A 12,145-nucleotide genomic window follows, 5' to 3' on the forward strand; every position below is an offset into this window, starting at 1 on the left:
TCTTTGAGCCACCACTGGTCTTCTCCAGATGTGAAAGGCTGGCTCAGGAAGCTAAGGGAGCAGAAAATTAAAGAAACATGAAGAGCTTTGCAACTAGTTCACTCCAAGGCACAGACAGTTCTGATGCAGGACCAACTTTTTGGAAGATACCAGTGCTTTTGAGTACCCACATCAAATTTTGTGAAATGGAATACAAAGCCTGGTTTCCGCTATTATATTAGTAAGCAGGAACGTCAATTCAGTATCAGAGTTTCCCACATCAGGTATTTTGGAAACAACTGACAGACTCTAATATTGGAAAAGATACAGATTTTGGATTTCTTTTTCAAATCAGGTCAGTTGATAATTTGTCTTTACTACTTGATGACACAACCCATTATCTACTAGTTCATTGCCTCCTCTAGCCTGTTATAAATTAGATGCCTCATTCCACTTCTAATCCCACAACAAATACAAATCTGTTCAGTTACTTGTAGCTGCTGCATCTTCCTAATTGTTGTATTTTCATATAATGCAGCTTTAAAGGACAAAACATCCTGCTTAGATATGCACTGGAACTGTGCAATTATAAAAGTCGCAAAGAACTTATGTAAAAAATAGTTAAAGAGCCCTTTAAAACTAGTCTGACTGTTACACTGCTACCATCTGTGACCAGACTTCAATATCCTACTAATTAAAAATCAATCCTTTCATAAAAGAAGCTTTAGAGATGCCAGTGCCACTGCTATAGTGTTAGAAATACACAAGAATGAAGAAAAACAAATTCTGTAATTACAGGAAGACTACCAGAGGCTTGGTGTATCACAACAGCAAACAGCAATAATTGGGCCTCAATACAGCAAGCACAGATCCCAATCAGCTTATGAAGATTATGTTCATCACAAGATACCATCTCCAAATTGCATGCTCCACAGGTATTTTAGAAATAAACAATTATTTCATAATCTATCTGTGTATTTAAATCTTTTAAATGCAATGCATTCAACTGATTTTGAACCTCATGAAAACACTACCCTAAATGGACTTATCAGGTGTTTGCTTTCTGCCAAGAGTCACGAACATTTCACAGGTCCGAACTACTTACTTGCAGACTAAAGCTTGGAAAATTCTGCAGCAATAGCAACCAAAAAGGCTTCCCACACCTGTACCTTACTTACTACCTATGTAATTCTTTCCAAGGCACAAACATGTACACTTTTATTGTCCCAAGAGTCTATATATTCGGTTTAAAGGGTAATAAAGAAGCAGCTGAAGTTAAAAAACTCTGCACGAGAGTACTGGATCTTGTATTACATCTAGTTCCCAACAGGAAGTTACCTGACACCTGTGTTTTCACTTTACCTACTGAGACTCAACAAGCCAGTGAACCTTACAGCAGGACCACAGTACCTTAAACCCACCTAAAGCAGCTGTTAAATCCCTACTCCCTTCTGGTATCCTTTCCTGCATCCAAGTGAAATGCAGAGAGCTGACCAATCTGTACTGTGAAATTTTGAAAGAAACTGCATTGGTACAAAGTAGCTGGGAGTAACAGGATTTCTGGGACTGCTACAATGCCTGTTTCACGAAGCCTCGGAGAGGAATACAGGGAGACAGCAGAAACTCTTAGTGCACAGCACAGCGCCCAGAAATGAGCTGGCAGCAGCATGTCCACTCATGCACTAACATTGTGCAGGTATGGAACCTCCACTGCAAAAAGCCTTTGACACTTGACAGGAACACAGCTTTAAGCCAACCTGCACCTCTTCCCAGATGCCCAGAGACTGCACAGATTTGGCCTCCCCACAACAACATTCCTCTGCTCACAAAAAAATTGAAGGCAGCATAATAGAAAAATGGGGCTGAATTTAAGCATCCACAAAAACTAGATCCTCACTGTTAGCAACGCAGGAGCAGTAAATACACTGAATCTGCCTGAGCTGATGACGGAGATCTGGGCTAAACCCACTTTCGTTCTCTGCCTCATTTGGGGTGAGAATGCTGAAGGGACAGAATAAAAACGTATCCTTCAAAGTTCCTGATCACAAAGGTGATACAGACTTAAAGATCACACAACTGTCTGTAACTGGGAAAAAGACATCAGTGACCAAGACTGTAGAAACAAAAAATCAAATAGAGCAGGAGTACGTGATGACAGAGTGGCTGTATTTCCTTCTGGTAAATGGCCCTCAACAAATCTCAGAAGGATAACCCCATAACCTGACCAGCAAAAGATCAAGGACTTGTCTTCTTTTGACTTATGACTAAGGGTATGACAAGTATACAAAAAAGTAATTCTAATCCCAGTCATTTAAGTGTTTTCACATAAAGTTATTCAGTTTATAACACGCTAAGTCCCTTCCAGGTTTTGGGTTTCTTTCCCTCCTTGGTTGGTTTTCTTTTAAATGAGAGCACATAGAGTTTTAATTTAGTATGCACTTTGCTAATTTCATTTTTAGACCACACAGTCTCATTATATCACACACAAAAAACACCAGCAAGTTATATGCAGAGAGCCCTACAAATTGTAACACCTCTGTTCATCAAGACTTTTTGCTCAGTTTTAGTCAGGGAAGCTGACTAATTCTGGCAGAAAGAAATGGGCTGATTGTTTGATCCATCACCTTAAACATCAGAACTGTGAGTCAACAAATGGGTGCCTGCTACTGTAATGAAGAATAAGCAACATTTCTAATCCAAAATATTGAAGAAGCAAATAATGCTAGGAAGGATGTTACTAAGCAAAGAATGAAGCTGAAGAACTGCAAAAACCAAAAGGTTCAAATTAGGTTTTCTAATAGGTAGGCTAACTTAGATACCAATAGAAACAAATAAACAGTTACAATGAGTGTCACAAATTAAGTGACTGCAACTGTTTAATTTTGTCCTGTGAAACCTCAACTGTACTGGAATAATTAGTGCTGGATATTTAGGAAAAAAAAAACATCACTGAGACTTAAGACTCATGTCCATAATCAACACAGAAAAGCCTTCTCATTTTATGTGCAACAATTCAAAAACTTCTTTCACATCTCAGGAGGACACAGAATTCAGAAGACTGTGAGGAGAGAACTGGCAGTTGTTTGTCCAGATGAAGCCATGAGTGTCTTGGCTCCTTATTGATCAGTTCTGCAGGTTCAGGTTAACCTTATCTGCTGCTAATCAAATGTCAGTACCTATAAAAATAGAAAAATCTCACTAATTAACTGAGGTTAACCTTATCTGCTGCTAATCACGTCAGTACCTATAAAAATAGAAAAATCTCACTAATTAAAGAAAGAACAGAAACTCATATTAAGTGAAGAACACTTAAATTTGTGGCATTTGATACTGCTGTTATCCCTTTTGAGGACTAAGTATTTTTTTTCAATGTTAATACCCCAAAATCAAAATTCCAGGTCAGTATCAACAACTTTACCTCCCTAAAAGAGGAAGACAACAAAGAGGTTGGAACTTCCACCCAAACTTGAAATTAGAAAAAGGAGAATGAACCTGTACAGGTTGAGTTCCCACACAGATCCTTTGATTTCTGCTCAACAGATCTGTTCCTCTGCTCTTAGAAAATCACAGTGAGAAGTTGCATGGGGTGCACAGCAAAATCCAAAAGTACTTACTCATCTTTTGTTTCCCTTAAAGTTGCATTAAGAAAAAGCAAAGAAAATTATATGCCCCAGCAAACCTAGTAATAAAATATGAGTTAAGTACAAATTAAAGGAGTAAGTATTTTGGTCTGCCAGAAGAGTCTGTACCCAGAGGGGATCAATAGTAACTCTCAAGTACTTAATAGCAGTCAAAGGAAGATTACTAAAGAATGTGTTCAAAGGCAATGACTGTTTCCAGGCAGAAGGTGACTCAAGTGCCACTGTTTTCAAACTGAAGCTGAGACTGCACAGCTTTGAATATTTTAAATTTTCCAGAGGATATAATCTAGATATCAGACCATGATTTATTATGCCATCATTCTAAATACTTCATTTCTCTTTGGTGGAATTTGACGAAATGAGTATGTGTAGATCAAAGCCAATGAAAGCACTGATGCCTCCTGATTTCCAAAGCTGAGTACAGAAAATTGGAGGCAGGATCTCTATGTCAAACTCTTTATTGCAGTACAGGGAGCAAACCAAGTGTATTTAATTGCTGACAGTTGGGAATTAGGCATATTTGATTTAGAAAACAAATACTTTGTGAAGAGCCAATAACTTTCACTACACAGAGACAATCTGTGCAATCAGCAGGTCAGTCTGTGTACCAGCTCCTCAAGACAGGCACAGTAACTAATGGCAATTATATAGCTCTGCTGTGCTCATTCATTCTCCACTCTAAACTTAACTTACATTGTTTTACTTTTAGAGGCTTAAGTTAGATAAAGTTTACTCCAGAAGTGTATTTCTAACATGAACTTTTAAATACCCGGATCAGAAAAGAGTCAAAAAGGAGGTTTAGTAGAAAATCTCAGACATTTAATACAAATTAAGCTGTTTTGAAAGACACTGAAACACTTCCAATCTTTAAAAGTCCTTTAAATGAACCTAAATTTCATTTTAGCATATCTCCATGGGTATACAACTTTAAAATACCTCTGCATTTCATCCACTTGTTAGTGCAAAAGAAACATGTTACCTAGATTTTAACCCTTTTCAAAAGCAGATTGACAGCTTTAACTACGTTACCATTACTGGAGCTCTGCACCAGTCTTAGGCTCAGCCACAGAAAGAAAATCACTCAGCACACTGGAAGACAACCCTAGGGATATACTTCTCCATAAGAGCAAATACACTACTCCAAAATAATCACTCCCCTTCAGGGGAGAGCTAAGACTACCTTAGCTGGTCTGGCAGAAGTAATCTCAGCAAAGCTTAGGCAGTCCATTCCCTCCTTCCTCCCCACGGAGGCAGACATTCAATTCCCCTAGTCTTGGGCATGCTATAATATAAGCAAGCGTGGATGACAGATCAGTTCACACTAGGCATGAACATACCTAACCTTTCCCTGTTTAGAGCTCTGATGGATTCAGGCCAGTGACTGAGAAAGCAGCAACAAAGCCGGTAACCAATACGGAGAGATGAGACAAGGACAAAATGAATGAGGAGCAGCAGGAAGAGCCTCACTGGATGAGAAGGGGAAAAAGAAATGCACCACGCCCCCTCCTTACCCTGAGAAGCAACTGCTAAGCAGAAGGATGGGCAATTTTTAGTTACTTTCTAACATTTACTAATGTTAGCCAGAAGTGTTGAAGTTTACTCTTTACATGCAAGATTTTCTGTAAGAAAGATTCACTGTTGCAGACTTAAATAAAAATTAAAGATTACTTTACACGGTGAATGTCATCTTAAAGACACTGCTGCTGCTAAGCCTGACCTGCATAAAATTGTCTCCACCCAAACAATAGCAGCAGAAGTGTGAATTCCGCTAAAATACAAAATGGGTTTTCAGAGGACTAAAATTCCAGTCTACTGATTACAAAAGTTAAGTGATAAAATCACCAGTAGCATGGAAAACACCCTCAGGTGAAGTCAAAGTAATCTGACACATATTTAGGTTTTCACTCTAGCGAATCCTAAGCCGATTTCAATCCTAGCCTGATTTCAGAGCTCCCTCCCCCTTCCTTTCCTATTACAGAAACTTAAACACGAGATTTGGGATTTCCTCTTTCAATTGCGAGTAGAACTGAAGATGCCTCCGATAATGACAGGCAGATTCGAAGACCTCTGGAACATCTCTAAGGAATAAGCTCCCAATAACCCTGAAACTCTCAAATTCGGGGGAATGAACTACTACCCCATTAGCCTTACCGAGCACCGCACTCCTTCCACATATGGTTTGCAGACGCCCAGCAAACCATTACTGATGTGCCTACCAGCATTTAAAAATAAAACATAAAAACTGAAAAGAAAAAAGAGGCTGATACACGGTAGGACAAGGAACAAAATGGGCCAGCACAGCACACTGTAACCAGGCTCACCAGAGCGTGGGAGCGGTCCCCGGCACCAGCACAGGCCTCGGTGAGCGGCAGCGGCAGCGCGGGGCGAGGGCAGGGCAGCCCCGAGCCCCGGCGGAAGGGCCGCCACCGCCCCGGGGGGCGGCACAAAAGGCGGCCGGCACCATTGTCCGAGGCCCCATCCGAGCCCCGGGCACGGGGAAGGCGGCAAGACGGGGAGGCCGCCGGGGTGGGAGCGGGAGGAGAAGGAGCCGCATCCCGCCGGCCCTGCCGGGCCCCGGCGAGCCGGGCAGGCGGCGGAGGGGCCCGCGGGCGGCCCGGCCGNCGGAGGCCGGGCCCGGCCGGGGCCCCGCCGGCCCCACACGCACCTCCGCGTCGCGGCCCTTGTTCTTGAAGCTCTTGATGCGGTGGCTCTCCAGGCCGGTGGCGGCGGCGTTCTCGGCCATGGCGGCTCCCGGCGGCTCCTGCGAGGCGGCTCCGGCGGCTCCCGGCGGCGGCTCGCGCGAGGGGCGGAGGGAAGCGGGACGCGCTCCGTGACGAGCGCGAGGGGGGGAAAACGGGCGGGGAGGGGGAAGGGGGGGCGCTGGCGCGCGCGCGCCGTTGCTGAGTGACTGGGAGAGGGGTGCGGGGCGGAGAACGGGCGGCGCTAGCGCACGTGACGCGAAGGGCGGGCGGACGCCGTCCAATCGCGGCGCGGCCTCGCCGTTGTGGTCCCGCCCCCTCGCCGTTGTGGTCCCGCCCCTGCCGCGCGTGGCATTCTGGGGCGCGTAGTGCCGGTGGGCGGCGGGTGCGCACGTGGAGCGGCGGCCGGGCCGCGCGGTTCCGGCTCGACGCCGGGCGCTCCGGGAGAAGCGAGGGCCTGGCGGCACTGTGCGCACACAGCCGCACAACACGTCAGGTTGGAAGGGACTGCAGTGGGACGTCTGGTCCCATCTCCCTGCTCAAGCAGGGCTAGTGGATAGCACATGGCACAGGATCGTGTCCAAAGGGTTCTTGGTATCTCCAGTAAAGGAGACTCCACAGTCTCCTCTCCGGGCAAACTGTTCCAGTGGGTGGTCACTCACACTGCAAAGAAGTTTTTTCTCATGTTCAGGTGGAGCTTCCTGTGCATCAGTTTCTGCCCATTGCCTCTTACCCTGTTGCTCAGCACCACCAAGCAGAGCCTGGCTCCATCCTCTTGGCACCCCTCTTCACACACAGACATTGATGAGATCTCCCAGCCATCTCTTCTCAGGGCTGCACAGGCCCAGCTCCCGCAGCCTTTCCTCACAGGAGAGATGCTCCAGTCCCTTCATCATCTCTGTAGCTCTCCACTGGGCCTGCTCCAGCAGCTCTGTGTCTCTCTTGTGCTGAGGAGCCCAGAACTGGACACAGCACCCCAGAAGTGGACTCAGCAGGGCTGAGTAGAAGGGCAGGATCACCTTCCACCTGCTGGCAATGCTCTTCCTAATGCATCCCAGGATTCCACTGCTCTTGTTAGCTGTGGGTTTGTCCCCACAAATGCACCCCGGGGTGACCCCACTGGCACAGCTCATGCACAAAGTGGCCTCAGGAAGCTCTTCCAGCCAAGGCTGTGTCGTGGGTCTGCTCTGCACCTCCCTCTGCTCCTCATGACTTCTCTGACATCGCTGTGTGCAGCCTGGGAAATGCTGCACAGGAAGCACCTAAGAAATCCAGGTGTTTTGGGAAGCCTCGAGTCCCCTTTGGTGGGTCTGCCTTGCAAGCAAGCCCTGCCTGGAAAAAGCAAATCCAGCACTTTGCCGACACGCCCTTCATAGCACACCTGCATGTGGCAGCTGGGCCACATACCTGCTGTAATGCAGGGCACAAAGAGGCTCTGCCAGCCCAACAAACTGTCCCCAAACTGTCCCAATTATTGCAGCACGACTCCCCGCGTGCAGCTCTGGGAGCGTGCAGACAGACCCAGCACCTCCCGATTGGTGGTAGCCTGGGAACAGCACTTTGGGTCAAATACAGCGCCATGAGGTCACACCTGGAATTTTCATGGTAGAAAAGAGGATGTTGTGGGTGATGTAGTTGTAGTCGGTGGTAAGCAGTGATCTAACACCTTGCATAAAGCACAGTATTATCCAAAAAAACTAAAACCCCAAGATAATGAATACATGTAACGTTCAAATTTAGCTCATCTTACACTACATCAGGGTCTGCAACAGATCCTTATAGCTATATTTAAATTTTTCACAGCCCTCTTTCAGAGGTCTCTAATTGACAGCTCAGCTTTTTATTTGCCTTCTCCCAACCCCTCCTTGGATCATTCCAAGGACTTGTACCTCACAGCTCTGGCAAAACAAGGCTTGCAGCCTGATGGAGATGAGTAAAAATCTGGAAGACGAATGTTCTTCCTCACCATCATTGAGCTGCGTGCCAAATGTTCTTATCTGACGGATCAATACAGCATTTCCATCTCTCTCGTTTCCAAGTAGTTTCGACTCCCAATACACTTCCTTCTGTGCCTTTTCCCAACAGCTTTATCCTGGCGTGCTGCACCATTGTTGCTAGGAGTGCAAGAGAAGGAGTCAGAAGCAGGCAAAGCCAAAAAGGCAGCACCAGTGTGGCTGGCGTTTGTCAGAGATGGCTTCTAGGCTCTGTCACCTGGATGTTTGAAGGAAAATTGGCTCCAGCTGTCTTCAGGAGAGCTCCTAAAGCAGATTCAGCAGCTGAGAGCTTTGTTTTATCCCCCCTCCCTGAGGAAGGTGGCTGTAGCTGCCAGCTGTGGCTGCGTCAGGCCTGGTAGGACAGCTGAGCAATGCTGATGTGATCCCTGCTAGGCAGGATCTGTTCTCCTCTGGAGGAATTGGCCGCCTTTACCATGAACAAAAGATTATTGTTCAACACCACTCAGTGTAAACTGAGAGGTAAAAGGAAAACTTGCAACTAAATATCAAGTGTCTCCAGGTTGGGATAACTCAGTTTGCCAATCCATAAATCTATACCCATTCCCCTAGATAGGATTTATAAATTCATTGTTTTTTTTCTTTCCCATTTCTTCCTTGATATAAGCCCTTCAGAGTTTCTGTGGTGCATTTCATTAGTCCTGGTAGACACTCAGGAGTTGAACACTTCTTAGACAAAGCTACATGGGAGTTTGCTTGGCTTTACTGCCTGAATAAAACTTTGTGGTGAAGCTCTTGATTTGGCAGTTGAAGTTGCATCAGAGAAAACATTCTGATGCAGTTAAGAAAATACTACTTTTTGGCACAGTAATTAACAGACGCTACTAAAATACAAGGAATTTGTATTTTAGGAATTTGTAGTTTAGGAACTACTCAAGGAATGAGTAGTTTGCTGCTTTAAAAACAGAACAAGCCATGTGGATCTGGGTGGCTGTTCTTCATCACCATGAGTTTCATATCAATGTGTTCATGTTGCCAAGACCTGCAAGATATGTGTCAGGGCCATGAGCACATTTAAAGGATTCACTGACCCTGAGGAGCCTCCCCGTGCTCCATTTCCCTCCCTTGCCCCAGTGATGCTGCAGTGGTGCCAGTCTTAAGCTCCATTGCAGCCCTGGCCCAAATGTGGGCACTGGGAGTCCTGGCTGGGTGATGGGAAAGGGTGAGGGGGAGCAAAAGAGGGTGGTTAGGGCCACCAAGGTCTGTGGGTGCCTTCAGAGCCCTGACAACATAAACTCTGTAGCTTAAAGGGCTATGAGGAAGAAAGATCTTTCATAATTCAAAGAGAGGGGCAATAAGAACTTTTCAGGTGTCCCATTACTCGATGAAGTTGAGTAGTGCTTGTTTCTGGGATGACCTGTTGGCTCCAGCAAAACTGGATGAACCCAGTGAATATTGCTGCATTTTGGGAAGAGCACATGGTCAGCTCAGTGCAGTGTCAGAGTCAGAGGCCACTCACCCTGTGGTTACCAGTCACTTGTTCTTTTGCAGTCAGCGATTTTGTCTGTATCCACCAGTCAACAGAGCTGCAAGGAAACCAGCATGTAAAAAAATGTAATGAACCTGAGTCATGTTCTTGCTGACAATCCCTTCAAGAAGGACTGGGGAGGTTTAGATGCAGTGCTTTGAGATGCAGTCCCACCCTGCTAATGGATATTAGAAGGCGAGGCAGGAGAGACAAATAAAACGTGTCAGCTCCTCATTCTCTGTTCACAGCCTTGAGCAGCTGAAGCCAAGACCTTAGGGTGGAGGAGGTATGGATGCCTCCCCAGGAGAGGAGAGGGATGGCTGGCAAGGTGGGATCATCTTGAAACACTGCTGCTCACTTGGCTACAAACCACATGTCAAGAAGGGTCTGTAAAATTGTGCAACTTGTACGGGAAGGTACAGGGATTGCTACAGAAGCTTAAGCTGTTACCTAAAGCACCCATGGGTCTCATGCCTTGCTTTCCCACCTCAGAATGGGATACCCAAGCACCTCTGACCTGGGATGCATGGCAGCTGTCACCACATGTTACCACTGGCACTGCAGAGCGAGAGAAAGCCTTTTTGCCCTATAAAATCTGCACTGTTCATGTGCTCTCTAACTCTCAGCAGATGTTAACTTTCATGCCTTGCCTTCTAGTACCTCTAGAGACTGGGGCAGGCTCAGACCCTTGCATGGCTGGGGTCCCTGCCCAGACCCTCTGTGGCTGCTCTGCCATACCTACAGCTCTCCAGCAGCTGGCTGGGCAGTGTTTTGTGTTGCTCTCTTACAAAAAGGGATGAGTAACACATGAAGTAAATGAAAGCAATGCCTCTGACACTCATTTTCCCTTAAGGTACATCTATTATTTTGGTGAGACCATTAATGCGTGTTTGCAGTTCTCTCCATCACTGAGGTAAAAAATTTGTCTTCATAGGAAAAGAGTTTCTTACCTCATTGTAACTGTGGCTTAGTAATGACAGTGAGCTAGATCCTGGTAGACACTGCAGCTTTGTCAAAGGCTGCCAACAAATGCTGTGCGAGCTAAGAGGTAACACGCACTCCAGGACACATGAGATAGATCCACTGAAGAGAAGCCCATGGTGAGTTGCTGTGTAGAAAGATTCACAACCCCCAGGTCAGGAAATCCCTATGCTGAAAACAGTTGAAATACTGGGAAAGTGCTGGGGGGAGCATCACTTTTTTTCTTGTTCTTATGCTTTTCTTGATACATCCATTTACTGGTGACTGTTGGAGATGCAACAGTCTTACTGAATTCTTATTCAGACATGCTTTGGGTCTGACCCACAATAGTTCTTATACTCACAGCTGATAATTAGTGCTCAGTGAACCATGTCAGTGTGAATTTGATACCCGAGTAGTCCCAGAGTGCAGTGTGGTCCTCCAGTTTCAAAGCAGGTGGTTATGGGTGTCACCTGGTTGTCCTGTTGCTGCTTGGTCCCTTCTCTGGTCACCCACCCTGGAGACAGCTTACCTTGTGCCAGACTGCAGTCTGGGGTGAAAACAGCTGCTTTTTTGGAAGAAAACTCCAGTCACAGGTTTGGATGATGCTCACAAGGAAACACACTCTCTGGCTGCAGTGGGGCTGTGCATCTCATCAAATTGGCTCTCTGATGTTGTTTCCCAGTCTTTCAACAGTGTCTCAGTAGACCTGGCAGTCTGAAATACTTTTCTGCAGCAGAGCACTACCCATGGGCAGCATGGTCAATGACACCTTGCAAAAACAAGCAGCTCCAGTGGGCTCTCAGGAGCTGTGCAGACTGGTAAAGGGCTCAGGGAAATGAGGGCCCTTCTCAGTGTCTCTGTGCCAGGAGCAGTCCCGGAGAGCTGCCCTTTCTGCTGGAAGAAGTCACTTCTGGGGGCAACACAAAGAGCTGGTGAGGGAGCTGGCATGAGTCTGGCTTTGGGAGAACCAGTGAACAGCCCAGGGTCAGGATTAACAAATGCCTCATTATCTGCAGGCGAGGAACAGAAGCATTGAGGGAGCAGCTGGATAGTCTGCTAGCATCTTCAGAATCTGGGGAACATTGTCAATGAAGAAGGAACCGTAAAACCTCTGGTTATTCATAGGTTCTCTGTGTTCTGTCTGAGCCAAGTTGCTGTCTCAGCATTTTTGTCCACGCTTTAATTGGGAGAAGAGGTTCTGCTCCTTCTGGTTCAGAGTATCACTTTCCTTCTCTGCTATTCTCAGAGGAAATCCCAGAGTCTGCAGCATTTCCTCATCTTCTGTTGTTCCCTGTTTTTAGGCAGCTCCACAAAAGAGCTGGTGAGCTGCTGTTGGGGGATGACAGCAAGACGGGCATGAAATAGGGGCTTCATGGGCAAGGA

General features: G+C 46.2%; 1 protein-coding gene across 1 annotated transcript in view; it reads right to left on the bottom strand.

The window, feature by feature from the left end:
* The window catches only part of KPNA3 (karyopherin subunit alpha 3), a 47,611-nt gene extending 41,134 nt beyond the window's left edge, over positions 1–6,477 (bottom strand). Inside the window, exon 1 of the mRNA XM_041407275.1 lies at positions 6,286–6,477. Coding sequence (XP_041263209.1) covers positions 6,286–6,363 — 78 coding nt within the window. The 5' untranslated portion in view covers positions 6,364–6,477. The remainder of the gene's footprint in view (positions 1–6,285) is intronic.
* Between the last annotated feature and the right edge of the window lie 5,668 nt (positions 6,478–12,145).

This window comes from Onychostruthus taczanowskii, unplaced genomic scaffold (assembly GCF_017590055.1).
Source record: "Onychostruthus taczanowskii isolate IOZ18803 unplaced genomic scaffold, ASM1759005v1 scaffold26, whole genome shotgun sequence".
NCBI classification, from domain to species: Eukaryota; Metazoa; Chordata; class Aves; order Passeriformes; family Passeridae; genus Onychostruthus; species Onychostruthus taczanowskii.